The 20,301-nt window shown below is 39.9% G+C and overlaps 1 protein-coding gene across 4 annotated transcripts in view; it reads left to right on the top strand.

Annotated features, from left to right (window-relative positions):
• The window catches only part of SLC25A13 (solute carrier family 25 member 13), a 185,185-nt gene that overhangs the window by 151,180 nt on the left and 13,704 nt on the right, over positions 1-20,301 (top strand). For all 4 annotated transcript variants that reach the window (XM_047096290.1, XM_047096289.1, XM_047096291.1 and 1 more), the window contains one exon: positions 2,925-3,065. In XM_047096290.1, the coding sequence (XP_046952246.1) occupies positions 2,925-3,065 (141 nt within the window). The remainder of the gene's footprint in view (positions 1-2,924; positions 3,066-20,301) is intronic.

The raw sequence follows: 20,301 nt of genomic DNA, 5'->3' as shown, positions 1-20,301 counted from the left end.
ACAAATGGGACAGGGACTCAGTGTGCACATGCGCGCAGGTGCCTCTGCAGCCGCTGTTGATGAGTGTGCCTTGCATTCCTGTGCTGTTCTTTAAGAAGATCGACAATGCAGATTCCTGTCCGTTCTGCCCTTGATAGAGATGCTGTTACCCACATTGGGACTTTTATAAATCAGCCTCAGGTTGGATTAATTCCAACTCAGCAAATCTTTCTCATTCTGCTCCCATAAAACAATTTTTACATATTTATTTTTTATTCATTTTTGCAACTCAAGAGCTTGGGTCAGGAAGCACAGGCATAATCCTCATTGTACCATTGGTGCTGTTACTAAGCCGGGTCCATTTCCTCCCTTCCTTCTGACAACTTTAACTCCCTTATGTCATGTGGAAAGATGCAGGTGCAAACCCACAAAATACTGAGGAGCTGTAGACAGGTGGGGACTTGGCCTTTCTGCCTACCCGCAGGTCCCAGCAGTGTGGGAGCAAAGAACAGCTGTTCTGAGCCAGAGAAGAGGGAGCCAAATGTCTGTGGGACCAGAAGAACACACCAGCCTCTGGGCATATCGCCTCATGCTCTCCTTCCCACTATCTAAGGGCCTTTCTTGGACCTTTTGATGAATCTAACCTAGGTTTTTTCCTGCCAGGATTGTTTGGCCCACCTCCTGAGAGTCACGTAGGAGAGCCAAAGGTGAGGGGTGAAACAAGTAAGCAAAGAGAGGTGGTCTGTGTGGCCGTCAAGACACTGGACCATACTGCTGCCTTCTAAACAGTTGTAATGTGGTGAGAGGGGTGGGCTTGGTCTGTTTTTAAGATCAAGTGTGTCTTGATTAAGATATCAAGTTGGTAAAAATAAAAAAAAAAGTTTGATTTGTAGAGAATTAATGGATGAACATATTTCTTTACTTTTTTTAGCTAACAGTGCTATGCATATCAGATAAGTTATGCAGAGGTATTTATTTTTCTTTATAGAAGTAATATATAATCTGTATAGAAGAAATAAGAAATACAGCAGAAAAGAAAATAAACCACTTGTAATCCTACCACCTAAAAAGCACTACATTGGTGTATTTTCTACACGACAGTAAGGGATAACAGGGGGGAAAGCTGTACATGCATTTGAACATGAGAGTTTATACTTCCCCGTATATATATATATATATATATATTGGACCTTTTCCACAGTATTTTTGTTGGCAGCGTAGTATCTCCATTGCGTGACATACCCAAATTCATTTAATCCATCTCTCATCGTTGGATATTTATATTGTATCTAATTTTTATTTCCAAGTGAATTATAATTTCAAGATCATCTTTGTTTCTCCAGTGTTGATTAGTACTGGCCATTTTATGAGGGCACATGCATTGCTTAATGGGGTCAGAGAATCTAATAAGAAGTAGTTTTGTATGATATTAATCCAAATTATGCTTGTTACCGTGATGGCATCTACTGAGCTGTAAAATATCAGCACCATATCTGGTCTAGCGTGGTGGCGTCACTAGGTAATAAAGATTCTGAACTATACTGTGTGTCACCCTTAGTTTGGAAGAAATAAAATTTAATATATTTGTGACAAGAAATAACAAGCTGAAGTACAGTGATTAAGAATGTAATTGCGTATAATAAATACAAGCTGAGCTTCAAAATAACTAGCTTAAAACTTCCCTTATAATACACTTTATTGTTTAAGTACGTTTTATTCTTTTTACTTTTATTTTTTTAAGCGTATTCATTTTGAGAGAGAGAGAAACAGAGCACACAAGCAGGGCAGGGGTACAGAGAGAGGGAAAGAGAGAGAATCCCAAGCAGGCTCCATGCTGCCAGCACAGAGCCTGATGCGGGGCTCAAACCCATGAACCATGACATCATGACCTGAGCTGAAGTCAAGAGCCAAATGCTTAACTGACTGAACCACTGAGGTGCCCCAAGTCCACTTTAAAGATTTCCACCGATGATCTCGGAGGTGGGGCACCCAGCCACTGCTGGAATGAAAATACACATTGCTCAGAGTTTGGGGCATAATTGATTTGATGCATATTTTTACTACTTTGACATTTATCTTCTATAAAAAGATTAATCTATACACAGGTAATACATACATAAAATTATAAGAATATGCAGCTCCATGAAATGGTGTTTGATGATGGACCTGATTTTTTAAGAGAAGACAAAATAGCTTTCATCTAAGTTTACATGTTCTCTGGCAATTCTTGAATCATTGCCGGAATCATAGAGTCCATCACGGGAGAACCTGTGTCCTCCCTATCTCCTCCTATTCTGACAAGCAGGTTTGTGTCTCTTTATTTGGATACTATTTGATTTTCATTTTAGTGCTGCCTTTGTGCCCTTGGCTTTGAGCCCTGTGATAGCAGTTGTTTGTGCTTCAGGGAATCCCATTTCATTTCCATGCAAGGACTTTGGTGAAGCCACGAGACATCTGTCTCTCCTCTTTGCCCTCTTTCAACGTCTGCATGAGGGAAATAGGACCTCAGTACCCAAGACCTCCTCCTTGGCAGTAACTGTATTTTGATTCAGACTCATAGTCACTGTCTTTTTTCTTTTTTAATGTTTATTTATTTTTGAGAGAGAGAAAGAGACAGAGTGCAAGCAGGAGAGATATGGGGGGCGGGGGAGATATAATCCAAAGCAAGGTGCAGGCTCTGAGCTGTCAACCTAGAGCCCAATGTGGGGCTTGAACTCATGAACCACAAAATCATAACCTGAGATAAGTCAGATGCTTAACTGACTGAGCCACCCAGGTGCCCCATCTTAGTCCCTGTTGTAATTGATGGAACAAGGATGGAAAACTACAGTCTCTTGAAGATAGAATATTCTGAGCTCCATAGAGGATAATCACACCCTCTTCCCGACCTTCCTTACCCTTACTCTTCTGTGATCCTAAATCTTTACTTTTTTCTCTTTTTCTAGGCAGGAGGCTCCCAGGTGATTTTCACAAATCCTTTAGAAATCGTCAAGATCCGTTTGCAAGTGGCTGGAGAGATCACTACTGGTCCCCGAGTCAGTGCCCTGTCTGTCGTAAGGGACCTGGGGTTCTTTGGGATCTACAAGGTAACTGTCCTTTTTAGTCATTTACTTGATCTGTGTTCATCTCCTAAATTAGCAGATGGGGTGAACTATGTAAATAAACTTCTCATCAGCATGAAATTGACTCCTCACATTTTGGTACCTGGAGAAGGCATTCTGCTGGGGCCCATAGGGTGCCTTCATGCATGCTATCAAAAAGCCATCCTTGACGGCCGCCTGGGTGGCTAAGTCGATTAAGCGTCCAACTTCAGCTCCGATCATGATCTTGCACTTTGTGAGTTCAAGCCCCGCATCAGGCTCTGTGCTGACAGCTCAGAGCCTGGAGCCTACTTAGGATTCTGTGTCTCTCCATCTCTCTCTGTGCCTCTCCCGCTTGTGATCTGTTTCTCTCTGTCTCTTAAAAATAAATAAACATTAAAAAAAAAATTTTTTTAAAGCCATCCTCAAAATATACTAATCACAGATGACTATGATGTGAGTATTGCTCAGCAGTTAGCTCTTTGCAGCAACAGTGGCTGGAGCTTTATTTGGATTTGTTATCCATACAAAAAGCTAATTCTCAGTGCTGTCCTCTGTGAAGGATAGAAACAAAGATCACAGGGTACCATTTTTCAGAAGATAAACTAAGCTCAGTTAAAGGAGAAGCCCGTACTAGATTGGGAATTTATTTTCTGATCCTGTATATTCCAACCCTGTCCATATATATGCCTTTGTCATAATTATTTTGAATCTTAATCAATTGTCATTTAGAAAATAGTTTTTCAGAATAATTGCAAAACCAGGCTTTCAGAAAATTCTTGAAATTTATTATTCACACTCCTCTACCAAGAAGTTGAACTGGAATATCCTAGAACTACCTCCATATATCCCCAGCCATAAGGCTTTATCAAACATAAGGTGTTTACAATTTTTCAGTAAGAAAGTTAAAAAAAATTTTTCACGGCCAACTTGACTAAGTAAAGTTTTAGGGATAAATAAACCTGAAGTCAGATGTTTACTCAAAATAGTTTTCATTTATTTACACACAAACATACAAATTCCCATCATAGGAAATTGATATTACTTTTTTCTGTCCATACATATCAAGAAATATTTTATTCAAACTCTTTGTAAGAATTTTGAATCAGTGTTTGGATCGCCACCTTGTGAATCAACCATTCACATGGTCTTGCCGAGTACATTGTCTGCGTTTTTATCCCACGCTGGCAGGGTGAAGCACTTTTGGGCTCCGTGTGCAGCATTGTCCCTGGAAATTTTATCCCATAGACACACAGCATGAGGACAGTTGTTTCTTTTTTCCTCTTCCCAGTTCATCCTGAATGGACATACCTGGTCCCATAAACAACTTATCGTATTGCTTTTGAGAGTCTGTGTAAAATGCCTTGTTTTGACATTCAGCATTTATGAGATCCTACCCCCAGGAATACTCCCCCCTCCCCTTTTCTTTAATTCAAGTTTTGGAGGTGATTTTGGTATAAACATCCAGTGTTAGTGATGATTGAGGTTGTTGCAGGCAAATCCGCCTGTCCCCAAATGCTACTCTGTACTTCTCAAGGTCAAGTGATTGTACCCCATGATCCAAGACTTTGTTAGACTTGAATATAATGTGACACACCTTTTCTGGGGTTAGTTTTAGGGGGGAAAACTTGCCTTATATTTAGGCATGTGTGGTTAGGAATAAGCATGCAGATTTTGTAAGTAGTGCCCAAAATACTCAGCCTGTGGTTGTGCAGGGAGCACACTGTTAGAGGCATTTCACTTACCAAATTATTCTCCAGCTGTAAAGGAACAAGCAGTATTATCACAAAGCACAGCACTGACAAATTTGAAGAAGACTCGTCTTTTCTAAATTTTTAGGCTCTCTGCAGACTGTAGCAAGCGTGGCAGCACGTACGTCATTTTGACAAGATGCCAAGCAGTCTTTCAGCAGGTTGTCTGGTGAAAAGCACTTAGGTACTATGGCAATGACTGTTATCGAAACGTCTCGAAAGATAAAATGGTAAAAACTTGTTTGCTGACACAGAAACGGAGACTGTTAAACTACCTGCAAATGATATAAGACTGAGAGTCCTTTTCATCTTCACAGTATTTCAAAATCTAAATCCCTGCTAACACCCCTTACAAGAAGTTGGTCTCCTGATTTTGCAGTTCGGAAAATAGAAGCTGCCGATGACGGGTATCTGGGCTGAAACCGAGGCTCAGAAGTTTCTTGTTTCCACTGCTTTCCTGAAATGAGCAGGATTGCTCAAGTTTGAGCAAGAGACCTCTCCCATATAAAGGTAGTTTAATTACTAGCCTGGTGGTTTAATCCAGTTCAGAGGCATTCCATGGGGCTTGTTGCTGCCTTACAAAACGCTGCTTTTGGAGTATTGGTAATTACCAAGTGAAGTCACTAACACTTTGAGCTTCTGGAAACTCGGGTGTCTGTGCAACTCTGCAGTCCCATCCTTTCTGCAGGCCATTGGTGTCAGCGGCCAAATTCACTGAGACTGAGTCTAGACTTCAGTCAGCAGAGCTCACCTCTCCATTCTGTTGGCTCAGTCCGGCATTATCACCCTCGGCGACCCTCCTTTATGTTCCCCTGTTCCAACCACGGGTTTAGTTTCTTGCGAATCTCTCCTCTCCAGTTTTGCTCATCTGACCCCACCCTTCCCTGCTCAGAAATCTTTTAGCAAGTCAAGATCCATCCTTTTGGGGAATGCTGAAGCATTGGAGCTTTGGGACTTTAGCATTTCCATGATTTGCTGTGATTTTGTTTCGGGGTAGTGCTTTTTAGTCATAAAGGTTTTTCTCTGTCTCTAAAAAATTTTTTTTTTTAATGTTTTTATTTATTTTTGAGATAGAGAGAGGCAGAGCATGAGCAGGGGAGGAGCAGAGAGAGAGGGAGACACAGAATCTGAAGCAGGCTCCAGGCTCTGAGCGGTCAGCACAGAGCCCGACGCGGGGCTCGAACTCACGAACCGTGAGATCATGACCTGAGCTGAAGTTGGAGGCCCACAACCGACTAAGCCACCCAGATGCCCCTCTGTCTCTAGTCTTTTTAAGTTGGGCAGAAAAAGGGAAATGGCCTGGAGTGACCTAACAATGTAGAATTTGGTATGTGTCCCTGCAGGTGGGTCTTTAAAAAGAGAACTACTGTCCCGGTTTTAGTGGGGACTGGTGATCTTCATTCTCTTTTCCTTGGATCTTTTGTTTGCTGTTGTTTACATGACAATGTAAGACCCGGGAGGAGTGTGTGGTGAGTGGCTCTGTCTGTGTGTTTAGGCCTGCTGTTTAACCTCACCTAAATTGGACTTAACCAGTCTTTCTCTTTTTCTCCTGAATTGACTTGCAAATTACCCAAGTATTCTGTGACTTCCCAGTAAATGGTAATTAGGACGTTTGCTTTAGAAATACATTTACAACTGAAAAAAAAAGTGGATTTGGTAAACATTTCACATTCCTGAGGTTAGAAATGGTTTAGAACAGATATAGTGAACTCTGCAAACAAAGCCCCCCCCCCCCACCTTTTGGTAACATTTAGGGAGATTTAGTCACAGCGCAGACTAGGTAGGTAATTGAAGTAAAGGCAAGAAAATTAACTGCCACTGAAGGAGCTATTTGAATATAATGTAGTTTAAAAAAAAAAAAAACTACAACGTATATTACTTTTCTTAAGAATATATGAGCATGTATTTCCCTTTCCCTACATAAATTTTGTTTATTGCATACGCCCCTGGAACATAAATAAAATCAATTCCATCATAGAAAAGAAAGTGGTATGCATCTTTTGAATGGTACCTTGCCCATAGGAGCCAACAGAGCTTTGAGGAGGGAATGGTTTACACTGTAGTAATGGAAGGAAACATCATTTAACATTAATAAGGGCAACACAGCTGATATAGGCTAAAAAGTTGTTCCTTAAGCAATGGACAAGTTCATGGTGCTTTGTGAGGGCAAAAACGTGGTCCGTGAAGCGGTGACAGCCAGGATATCAAGCATTGTTGAAAACTGCTTTCAGATTATGTAATCACAAATTACACTCCAGCCTGGAAGGTGGTCATTTAGGAATAGGAGCCGTATCGACTGTGTTCTCACCAAAGGCATTTGTCCCTCTGCATTTAACAGAGCATTCAAATACAGTTTTCATCTACATGCATGCATGTGTGTATGTGTGTTCATTCACATAGTGTGTATAAATCAGTCACTGGAGCTGCTCTCCTTAAAATCAGAAAGCAAGTAGTGATACATCAGTACATTCTTATTTATTCTGCTAATTATCTCAAAGAGATGTTGTTTGTGTGTGTTTAAAATAGAAGTTTACCTTTAAAAAAAATCAAATAATTCAAAAGGTATGTGAAAAAGTAAGACTCTCAAACCCTTACTGCTTCCTTCTCTCTTCAAAAGGTAACCACTATTTTCTTACATATCCTTAAGAAAAAAAATCTAATTACATCCGTATTTATCTCCTTTTCTCTCTGTGTATCACAAATTGTATCAGTTTCAATGTTGTATGTGTGTGTGCACGCTTTAACACAAAAGGAATGTTTTTTTTTAATGCTTATTTATTTATTTTTTGAGAGAGAAAAAGGGAGCAGGCCAGGGAGGGGCAGAGATAGGGAGACAGAATCCCAACCAGGCTCTGCGCTGTCAGCGCAGAGCCCGATGTGGGACTCGATTCCACGAACTGTGAGATCATGACTTGAGTTAGATGTTAACCAACTGAGCCACCCAGGCTCCCCAAATAGAATATCTCTAAATACACCATATATCTTTTTTAAGTTGAAATGTGTAGTTGACACACAATGTTATAGGAGTTTCAAGTGCATGCAGTAGACCTTAAAACTCTTTCTTTGTTGTACTTAATAGCTGTGTACATTTTTTTTTTAAGTTTTTCTAAGAAGTTTCCTATTGATGAATGTTTGTATTGTTTCTAGTTTGGGGATACTATAAGCAATGACAAGGTGAATATCCCCTACAGTGTATTTTGACATAATTTTGTGAGTATATGCAAATGATAAATTCCTAGCAATGAAAATGTCTAGGTCAAGGGGCATGTGCATAGTTTCAGTGTGAATAGATGTTGTCAGATGACATCAGTTTATCAATTTGAGCTTGATAGTGTATGAGTACACAAGAATACTCAATTTAGGGGCTTTTAAAAATACCTATTTTTCTGAGTTCCTGACCCCACCTGAAGAAAACAGTTGTCCCATCATTACTTTGAGGACACTTGTGCCCTGCTAATTTTCTAACATCAAGGGCCATTACATGGTTTTACAGCCACCAAGGTGGTAGTTCTCACCGTCTTACTTCTCCCACATTTATCTTTCATTTGGGTGTCTGTGAAAGCCTCTTCATGGATTTATTCATTTTGACTCTTGACTCCCTTAAATCCATTGTCCCCACAGCAGCCAGAGTTGGTCTGTTTAAAATGTAAATCAGATTAATTAATTCACTCCACACACTTTTAATGAAAGCTGACTACTTTAGTAGGTTCGGATGCGGCTGTGAAGAGCCAAGTCCCTGTTCAACGTTTGGTGGGTAGAAAAAGCCATCAAGAAAGTAAATTTGGTGAGAGGTGGGGTGGGGAGTGGCAGAGATGGGCAAGACATGTGAAGGGGTGGGAGATAACAGGCTTCCAGTTATGCTGGGAATATGCCATGGGGATAAAAGGTACAGCATAGGGAATATAGTTAGTGACATTGTAATAGTGTTGTATGGTGACAGATGGTGGCTACGCTAGTCATGAGCACAGCACTAACATCTAGAGATGGTGAATCACTATGTTGTACACCTGAAACTATCACGTTGTGTGTCACCTACACGCAGTTCAACAAAAACAAATCTCTGACATCAGGTGGGTGTTAAGACTTTGAAGAAAAAAGAGGCAGATGAGGATGAGGAAAAGGCTCAAGGCAGGATGGGATGTGGGGCAGGAGGTGCATTTTTTTTTTAATTTTTTTTTAACGTTTTATTTATTTTTGAGACAGGGAGAGACAAAGCATGAACAGGGGAGGGTCAGAGAGAAGGAGACACAGAATCTGAAGCAGGCTCCCGGCTCTGAGCTGTCAGCACAGAGCCTGACGCGGGGCTTGAACTCACGGACCGCGAGATCATGACCTGAGCCGAAGTCGGCCGCTTAACCTACTGAGCCACCCAGGCGCCCCAGGGGGTGCATTTTAATAGGTGATCAGGAAAGCCTCTCACATGAGATCTTATTAAGCAGAAACCAGAGGAAATGAGACACGAGTGTGCCCTACAGAAACCATGTCTTCCTAATGGAAAACCATCTAGCAGCTTCCTGTTGCACCTAGAATAGAACCCCAGCTCCTTCCCTGTGGCCCTATCTTCTCCACCCTCCATTTTGTACCATCCTCTGCTAGCAACACTGGCTGCCTTTCTTTTATTCAGATATTCCAAGTTCACTCCCTCTTGCTTTTCCCTCTGCCTAAACATTCTTCCCTTCACATCTTAGGTCAACAGACGCTTGCTCAGAAAGACAGCCACATCACTTGCTGTCATAGTCTCCCTGGGTGTGTGTGTCTGCTCATCTAGAGTGTACTTTGATACCAGAGACCTACCTTGTATAACAGTTTCTGACACATAAATAGACATTTGATAAATATTTGTTGAGCAAATGAGTGGTAAACAAAAGCCAGGTGTTTCCAAGTTATAAACAAGGATATTAGAGCACAGATAGTGAGTGAATTACTTTGGCAAGTAATGACCAAAGACTATGATGGTGGGACGTCAACTGTAAAGAAAGCAGCTAATTATATGAGAGCTTGCTTTCTCCTTTTCAGAGGCATCCATTCCTTCACCCAGCAAGCTCTGCCCTGGGTGCCGGGGATACAAACATAAATAAGAAGTGCATGGTTTTATCAGAAGTTTACCATCTCGTGGGGTGGTCACACCAGTAAAAAGACCCTCGGAGTACAACATATATGCAGTTGGGAAGGGCTGTCAGGGGTGTGCACAGGTTCTAAGGGAGGTGGGACTAACTCCACAGCAAGGTCTGGAAGGCTTTCTGGAAGGGAGAGAGCCTTAAGGGAGGAGTCATCGTTCACCAGTGGAAGCCAAAGACAAATGACATGGTCAGGTTTGCGTTTGAAGAAGGATAATTCAGTTTCAGTGTGGACAGTGCCATGTAGGAGGGCAAGACTGAAGGCTGGGTAGCCTTTTAGGGGGCTGTAAGCCAGGGATGGTGGGGAGAAGGGATGGCATTAATGTAAAGTGATACCGGTTAGAAATTCACAAGAGGATATCAAATACCTCAAGGGGCTGGGGTTTGTATCTAATATGGTGTGAACTTGAAATAATAATGGAAATCATATGATGTTGTCCATATTGTGCTTAAAGGTTGAATTAAGAGAAAACAAACAAAAAAAAAAACTTTTTAAATCTTTCTGTTGCTGTGTTTCAGCTGCCATCATTTGTAAAAAGAGGATAATAATAGAACCTACATATTCACAGGATTGTTGTCAGGATTTACTAAAATAATGCATTTAAAAGACATAGGCTAGAACTGAGCACATAGCTTGCATGATGTGTTAGTTATTATTAATTTTAAATTATAACATGTCAACTAATAGATTCTTGCAGAGATATCTAGCTCCTTCCACTCTGCCCCAGTCCTAGGTAATTTTCCCTGCTGTGTGCTCAACAGCTATCTCTAGGTCATGCATTCTTCTTTGGACTTTAGAAAACCAAATAAAAGGAGACAACTTGAAAAATAATTATTTTTATAAAACACTACTCAAAGGAATTGAGCGTGCTAAAGGGGACTAGAAAAGATTCTTAAAAATATTAGAAAATCGGGGTGCCTAGGTGGCTCAGTCAAGTGTCCAACTCTTGATTTTGACTTGGGTCATTTTCTCAGTTTGTGAGTTTGAGCCCCACATCAGGCTCTGCCCTGACAGTATGGAGCTTGCTTGGGATTCTCTCTCTCTCTCCCTCTCTCTTTGCTCCTCCTGTGCTCATGCTCTCTCTCTGAAAATAAATATACTTTTAAAAAAATATTAGAAAATGACTCTATTTTACACCCAAAACTAATATAACACTGTATGCTAACTGTATTGCAATTAAAATCTAGTACTTCATAAAGAAAAGAAAAGAAAACGTATTGGAAAATTATTAATTTTCTTATCATTTTTCCATTTGTTGACCAAATATTTGTTGAGGGCTAACTCTCTACTAGGAGCTGGAGTTACAAAGATGAATATGGTACCATTGCCTTCAAAATAACCAGTACTAAGGGAAGTGAGAGAATATAAACATGTAGCATCATAGTTCTTTAATAATTACTGTCATAGAGTTTTTTAAAAATTAATTTTGGTAGGCAAAATAGTTTTTGAAAGAAGAAAATTCAGATAGAAAAGAGTAAATAGCAATAAAATGTTGGCCTCCTAGTCCCACAGATAACCTATTTTTCCAGAGTCAAACATTTTTACCAAGGTCGCGTTTTATTCTTTTGTTGTGAGTTTCTTCTGTTTCTGTTTTTTTGCCAAGTGCATGCAGGATTAGTTTGAACACAATACTTTTTTATTTTAATTAAACTTTTAGAATAAAATATTTGGTCTTTCATGTTTAAAAGTATTGAAAATTATGCTACTAGTCCATTGTTGATAGAGTGCTCTGAATATATTTTCTAGAAGTGATAGACACATTTCTACTAATCTGTCCTTTCATTTATCTTGTTTCTAATTGTGACTAAAGTATGCATTTAAAAGGTATCCAGTTTAAGAAATGTTAATTGACTCTAAAATTAAGGAGATAATATGCCATGTGACAGCCCACAAGTCCCATGTGGAGTATGATCATTTAGCAAACCAGTGTAAACTTTTTGGTAGGATTAGGTCTTTTGCCAAATAAAAGACTGGCTCTTAGCCTGATACATATAGAACTCTACTGTGATTCAGGTATGAAACCATATAGTAATCATACCTCAGCTGCAAGTTGTTTAAAGAATATATTAGCTGTTTCCATTTTCTGCTGCAACAGGACAGTGTGCTTTTCATTGATGATGGTAATTACCTTTTCATTGTCACCTCTTATGGAAAAATCCTTTTGCTAAGTATTATACTGAGTACTTCATACCATTTGTTGGATCCAAATTCTTACGTCAGTAAAAATGTTACTCACATTTAATAAATGAGGGACTTGAGGTACAGAGATTTTATGAACTTGTACCGAATACCAGCTAGCTAAGTGGCAGAGTGATGAACTGAGTTCAGGTTTGTGACTCCAAAGCCTGTATTCTTGTTCCTACAGTGTCCTTCTGTTGGTGAGCAGTGGCAGAATTCAGATACAGATCCATATTTAAGATGGCACATGTTGACTATGTTTTTTTTTAATGTTTGTGTATTTTTGAGAGAGAGGGAGCGTGAGTGGGGCAGGAGCGCGGGGCGGGGGGGGACAGAATATTCAAAGTGGACTCTGCACTGACAGCAGACAGCCCAATGCAGGGCTCTAACTCAAAAACTGTGAGATTATGACCTGAGCCGAAGTTGGACACTCAACTAACTGAGCTACCCAGGCATCCCGTGACTTTTTTTTTTTTAGTACAGTCTCCTTTTCTCTGAAAAGTCATTTTCTTCAAGAAGAGTGGCATGTAGGAAGATAGAACATGAAGAGAATACCCAGCTCAACTAGCTGATCAGCCATAATGATTGATGATGCAGAGAAGTGGCCTTCATTGAATGTGCTGAAGGATATTGGAATAAAGAGCTTTTTCCTTCTCTTTGGACTTTGAAATCTACATCAAGGAGAAAAAGTTAAAAAGGAATTATCAAGGGCATTGCCTGTGTAATACTGCAACATTTTGAAGGAAACTTGTTGAGGGAATGTGTCAAGAACAAGCCAGCTTGAGCATCTCCTCTTTAAGGTATTAAGTTCTCCCCATAGGGTTTCAAGCCATTGGCAGTTAGGATATTTCAACTGATCATCCCATTGAAAACAAATAAAAATGGGTAATATACTTTAATATATTTTGTTCAAGCCTTTTCAAATTCATGAGCTAGTGAGGAATATTCAAGCCAAAATTTAGGTGGGATAAGCAGAACCCTAAAGCTGACTTTGGCCTTCAAGGCATTTGCCAAACACCTGAACTTGAGCATTAATTTTTGATGTCCCAAGGGACAACCAGGTACTGCCTAAAGTGCTAAGTCTAAAAGAAAGGGGTAGAAAAGGCGAGGCAAGCAAGACACTTAGGTCACAAAATGTAAGGAGGCACCTAGTCTCAGGTGCTGACCTTGTATTGAACATCTCTGGTACTGAGTGCCTCCTTCAAGTCTCTACATTAGGGACCAGTCTTGCCTTATCCAATTCCTGGTCCTGAAAAAGTTCATCTTCCATAAAGCTGGCCCTCAAAGGGTTATACTAACCTCAGTGTAAGGGCAAAGTAAAAATGCTCACTTTTACTATTCTGGGCTATAAGGAAACTTGCTTTGGTTCTGGAGGGAAAGAAAAGGGAGAGGGTTCCCTCCCCTAGAGGTAATTAGGAATTTTAACCTTGTCTCACATGGGTTTGAATGCTGAATTTATGTTTCTTGGGTGATATGAAAACTCTCAAGCTGGCAAAATCTTAAATTGGTAGTATCCACAGGTATCTGACAGGAGCAAACACACATTTTCTCAAAAGGAGCCCACCTTCAACCCAGACCTCAAAGAATTTTCATAGATATTGTTGCAAGGAAACTGAACAGCTCATAGTCTAAAATCTGAAGTCACACAAGGCAACAAGGTACTTTAAGAAAAGATAGCAAAACACAACAGGCAACATTTTAAACCTACTAAGTCTTAAAATTTCAAAATTATCAAAAATAAAATTAGTATTTTTTATTTGTTTTAAAAAATTAAAAAGGGTGAAAATATTTATAATGATTAAAATTTAAAACTGAACATTTCAAAATTCTGGTTTTAACAACAGATTAAACACAGATGAAGAGAGAATTAGTGAATTGGAAGATTCTAGTTAGAACTTAGCAATGAGAGACAAAGGGAGATTGACATAGAGGAAAGTATGAGATGGTTTAATAGGTATAAAAGAAAACCAGAAGGAAAAGAGAGATGATGGCTAAAAATGCTCCACAACTATTAAAAGCTATCAATCCACAGATTCAAGAAGTACAACAAATAGCAAGTGGGACATTAAATAAAAATAATCTAGACTAAACATGTCAGAGTGAAGCTGCTGGATACCAAGGCTGAAGAGAAGCTCATAGATGGCCAGAGAGAAAAGCAAATGGCCTTCAAAGGAGAATGGTTGAACTGACAATTAACTTAAAAACAGGAACAGTGGAAGCCAGAAGACATAGGAATGGTGTTTTCCATGTGTGAAAGAGGAAAACCTTTCAACCTAGAATTCTAGACCCTGTAAAAATGTCTTCTGGGAACAAGGATAAAATAAAGACATAGCAAAACTCAGAATGTATATAACCATCAGGCCCTTACTAAAGGAAATTCTAGAATACTGCAGGTAGAAGGAACGTGATCCAGATGACAGTTTTGAGATGCAGTAAGGAAGGAATGACAAAGTGGTAGATGTTTAGTCTAAGTAGAATTGTCTGAATTTAAATATATGTGTAATGGTAATTATAATGTGTCATGTTTTTAAAGCTAGAATTAAAATACATGACCATAAGATGGGAGGGTTGCTTTTAATGTAAGTTGTATAAAATGCATGTATTATACAGGAGGAAGTTAACAAAGACCATGAGTGTGTATATTAAAATTTCCAGGGTATAAACTCTTAGAGTAGTAACAGATTGTGGAACTTGCAAATAGTAGGGAGATGTCAGGGGAAAGAAGGCAAGAAAAGAAAGAAAAGAAAAATTGAAAAGGTGGATGTGTTTTATAGATTAGATTTATGAAGGTGACATGCTCAGAGACCAAAATTTCATGTCATAAAACTGTGCCACTAACTAGGTTTCCAGCCTGTCTCACTATGAGCATCATTGGTGACAAAGCAGTGTACAATAGACGAGTAGAGAACCAGAACCAACATAGGAGTGGCATTTCCTGCAAAAAACAAAAACAAAAAAACAAAAAAACCTTGAGTTGCCAAGATGCTTTGGTCAGAATTGCAGTGAAATTAAGGAGAAACCAATATCCTGAAAGTCCCTGGCCTAATGAAACTAAATAATAGGTTTTGATATTTTATATTCAAATTGAAGTAATTTCAGTGTCACTGATACCAAGTCTCCAGTTGTTGGCTGGTTCATTTGGTTTTAACACCAGTGACACAATCACGTAACGGGTCTTGGCACCAGTGATATTTCCCAGCAAGATACTGAAACTCACCCTGTTTAAATCCCAGGCACGTGGGCCTAACTCTCCCTTGACTGGGCAGGAGCAGTGCTGCCAGACTGTGTATACAAGGGTTAACTCACTTGGGAGAAACCAAGAGGCATGCTAAGGGATCAAGACATGACATGCTGCCCATTGTTTGTAGCTCCAGGATCAAAATATACAATTATACATGCCAAATAAATTCTAAACCTGTAAGGTAGAAAAGGAGGGGTGGCTCTTACTACAGGTGCCAGAAGCATTAAATAACCTCCTCAGACAAGGTGCACCACTGTTGTCTTGAATGCTGCAGGTCCCTCCGTCTGGCATTTTCCCCCATGCTAGACAATGTGCATTCACTGCAGGAGTCTCTGTTAAGCCTCTGTCTCCCAGACCTGCTGGCTCCTGGTGCCCAGCCCTGACACAGAGGTGCCTTTGTGAATGTAATTACCTTCCTCTGTATTAGAAATGTTCTGTTTAGAGCTGTAGTTGCAGGTACAGCTACAATAAGCAGGAATTAGCATGCAAAAAGACCTGCTGTGGCCCTGACTTCTTTATCAGCAATCATTCTTAAGGCTTGTTTTGTTCCTCAGATTGATTGGGTAGGTGTGATACCATCCAAGATGAAGAGCTTTAAAAGAAGAAAAAAAGATATTGGAGATAGCTAGCTAGCTGTGTGTGTGTGTGTGTGTGTGTGTGTGTGTGTGGCAGAGAGAGAGAGAAATCCTGTTGTATTCTATCTTTTGACAATTTCATGCCTGACAGAGCTGCCAGAGTAAACTTGCGTGGATGATTCCAGCAACTTAAGAACTGATTAAACTCCCTTGGGCTTTCCACAGTGTCCATATCAAAAAAAGCATGAGAAGCAAAAGAAAGAATTCTGATGCCATGGTGATACTATGGCCAGTGTCTCTGAGCCTAACTGGCCTGTGTCAGTTTTAGACTCCTAACTGTAAGTTAAGTGAGACCAACCCTTGAAGAAGTTTTCCTAGACTTTAAGTAGAATGATGATGGAGAGGGTTTAGAATGGTACAAAATAGGAATGGAGCCAGAGTGGATAATTAAACTAGATCTGAGTTTTGATTCTAGTTTATTTATATATAGGTCTCCCCTGAGATGCCTTTTACTGTTCCTGTCTGTTACTTAAGAAGTCCCACTAAATTAAAAAATACAATAATTTTCCCTCTTTGGAGAAAGTGCTTTAATGAATAGTAAGAGATTAGATGACTGCTTATTGTATTTATGAATTTTCCCCCAAGTGACTTTACTGTGTGCACAAAGGAAATTCGGGGCTAACCAGAGTGTCTGAGGGCAGAGACGTCCAGAGAACCAGTGAAGAAGACCTAAGGCAGGCAAATGTGTAGATTTTCTTGTAGGGCAAGAAGATTTAAAGATTTATTTTAGGTGGCACACACTTTGTAATTCATTAATTTTTTAATGGCCAAAGTAATGATTTTTGTGTTGCTGACGCAGGCTGTTGGACAGCATGGAATGTTGCCCTTTATTATAAAGTTGCCTGTTCAGAATGGCTGATCACTTAGTAAAAATTGTAAGTGGCACAAGTAGATTTCAAGTCAGACAGGTTTGTGTTGTGATGTAAGACTGGAGAATGGGTATTCACCGTGAAGTGAAGGATTTATCAAGGAATCTGGGAGAGAAACATTCTCCCTGTTGGAACTTTAAAAGCCTTTTTCACATCCTGCTTCCCTTTTCATTGCACTGGAGCCACAGGTCAGGTATTGCCTGAGGCAGCCTTACAAATTGGCACCTGCCTTTGTGCCTTAGACCTGAAGACAGTGGTGGGGAGAGGAGGCCAGGGAAATTTAAGAAGTCTTTTTCTCTAGCCTTTTGCAAAGTTAGCTCTCCTTGGGAATTGGACTTAGATGCCTGTGGTGTGAGAGAGGCCACGGGCACCTCCTGACCCTGGAGAGTGATTTGCTGCAGGGAGACGCCTGAGGTGCTGTGCTGTGGAAGGGTACAGGCTCCAGGAGAGGCAAGGAGACACAGCTGTCCTCGTGCCCCTCCCTCCTTACGTTAGTACTGCAGGTGTTACCTCCTCAGGACTTGTGTGGTTATTCCCTCATTTATTCCTAAACCCCTGGCCCCATAGGATAGCTTTCTTTCTTGGCTTTTCCTTCTCCCTTTTCTCAAATAATTAGAAACCTATGGCCTCTCTTCACGGTCTGACGTTCACTCTCTAGCACGCATAGATTACTGGACCACATTGTCTGATTCCAGGTAGGAAAAATACAGCATCCTCCTGACCATTTTTCCTTTGGTGTTTCATAGTGAAGCTCCACTCTTTCCTTAGATTTGTTCTTGTTTGTCTGTGTTTTGATCAGGATGTTTCTAATTTCAGATCATGTCTTCCCATGGCCTTCTGATCATATTAAGGCACATAACATTAGAGGGGCTAGCAGCTGTCTTCCTCTCCTTTTTTCAAATTTTAATATCCCAGTACAAAATTATCATCTAAGCACTGTTGTATACCCCTAAAATTATAGATCTTTATTTGAAAACTAAAAGCTTGGCTTTGGTTTCTAATATATTTTTCCAAGAAATTGAGTTTGTTTTCCCAGTAGGAGCCTGACAACATATCCCAGAGCCTCTCGTTTCTCTTTTTCATTGTGTTTTCTTTTTTGTGTGAGTTGGCAAAGTCAAATCAGTGTCACCAGAAACATGCCCCAACTGACAGCCAAAGATTTTGCCGATTGTTCTCTAGCCCCTGGTTCCTGACCCCTGGTTCCTTATTTTCTGAATTAGGCAACACTGATATAGGCAAGATATAAGAGCATGAAGAAAACCCAAAACATCATGGAGAAAGTGCAGACAATGTGGAGCTGTGTGGAATTCACTGCTTGTCTACCTTCTGGTTAAAGAATGCTCAGTGGAAAGGGTGGTATTTGGGGGTTAAATGAATGAAGACGTGATATTCAAGGTGTTGATGTTCCCAGCTTAGCATTCATCAAGGAAGTTGCACAGTGACAGGTGTACCTTGTTTGATCAGATGAGTGAGGCATTGAACAGCTTTATTTAAGAGGAACCAGGCTGACCAGAGAGAGGAAAATGGGAAAGTAAAGTCATTACAAAGCTTTGAGAAGAATGAGAATATGGGGCCTAATCCACAGGACTGCCAAGACCAAAGATGGCGGTAGAGTTTTGGAAACAACAAATAGAAAGGAAATTTGGGCAATATGGCTGAGTAATAAAAGAGATGTTAGACCATACTAGTCCTTCCCCACTCCAGCCTCCCAAGAAAACCCCACAAAACCACATACCATGAATTTAAAGAGAAGAAAAGGATAACTCAGAACCACAGAATGATGGTCTCAACCATGGAATGGTTATTAATGCTACTGATGAAGGAAAAGCTCCAAAACATGTACAGTTGCAGTGGTTATCTCTAGCTGGTGAAAATTAAGCAATTGTAATTTCTAATGCTTTTCTATATTGTCTATGATGAGCAGTTAATATTTTATAATGAGGGGAGAAACATTTTGAAGGAAAAGTATTACCAGCAAAAAAATAGACTGAAGTTTGGCTCTAAAATGTGAATATTTGGGAGGTGAGGGTAAAAGTAAAAACTAATAGGTTTAGTAAAAAACACGATTTGTGGGAGGAAGAATTGTATCAGCTTATTAAAAATTACTCTAAAGAGATTGTTTAAAAAGTCAGCATTATGGCAGTGTTTCTTTCACTATATATGGAGAGCCAGATGTGAAGAATATTTAACTGATCTTAATTTAAATTGGTTATTTGGCATCTAATTTGAATATCTCCCAAACACTGTCTGCATGGGAGTAAATGACTAGCACAACTCCTAGGAAGGTTTGGAGGCAAAATGAGGAAAAGGAAGTGAAAATAGTGAAACAAACGGGTGAAAGTGTTACCTTCACACAGTAATGATCACAGGGGAAGGACTGGATGCTGTGCATGGATATTGGCATTCTACTGTACTTTTCATCCTTGAAAAAGCTGGGGGAGGTGGAAAGATTGGAGAGTCCTATCCTGAGTTTTGGACTTTCTCTGGGCACTGCCTCCAAGGATCTCCCCTGAGGAAGCCAATAGTTTGTCCCTTAATAAATGTGCAGTTGATGGATTAATCGTCCTGAGCATCACTTTGCATGTATGAAACCACTTTGTGGTTCTTCTTTTCAGTTAGGCATTTAACAGTTTCGGGGGTAGACAAGATACAAAAGTGTGGGTTGATTGGCAAGCAGTACATGATGTGGATTTGCCCCCCCCCCTTTTTTTAAATATCTATATAGAAAGGACAAAGATATCTTAACACATTCATGGGTGAGTTGATTGGGAAGTAGCCAACACAACAGAATCCAGATTTCAAGCATTTGTTCTGGTTAGAAGGATGGGCGAAGCTAGGATGAATTTAAATAGGGTGAAACAAAGTCCTAATTATGTTACTTATTTAAGGCAACTAATTAAGTTATAGTAGACCTAGGTTACTAGCAATTCGTATGAAAAAGACTAAGGGTCTTATTACCCACAGTCGCAGTTTGAGTCAGGAGTGTAATGATGGAATCAGAAAGCAAAGGCTATAGTAACAGATCTGTAGTGTTAAGGAACCTTGACAGTAGAGCCTAGCATCAAGCAAAAATACCTGCGATCCAACATCACTAGACCTTACTAAATGTCACTGGGCTTGGCTAGTTCTGTTGAATCTGGATGGATTCATTATTTTCTTTGAAGAATCTCTCAGTTTAGTGGAAATTTTTAGGTATTAGAAATCTGTGAAAGAAATGGTATTAAATCATTAGGTGTTGAAAAGGGGTGACTTCCTTCCCATTTGGCCTGCCTAAAGTACAATATATGTCTTGTGGTTTTCATCAGAACGCTACATTTCTAGGCACACATCAGTTCTCAAGGCCTCCCCATGCATTATTTTGACACTAGAAATTGTTTGAAGATTTTGCTCTAGTTGTTGATTGCTCTATACACAGCTCTTAAATGGGTAGGAATTATTGTAAATATTTTA

This window comes from Lynx rufus, unplaced genomic scaffold (assembly GCF_022079265.1).
Source record: "Lynx rufus isolate CCGP_SWC_20201006 ecotype Redwood Valley unplaced genomic scaffold, mLynRuf1.p SCAF_4, whole genome shotgun sequence".
Taxonomy (NCBI): domain Eukaryota; kingdom Metazoa; phylum Chordata; class Mammalia; order Carnivora; family Felidae; genus Lynx; species Lynx rufus.
This window is presented reverse-complemented; position numbering and strand designations above follow the sequence as displayed.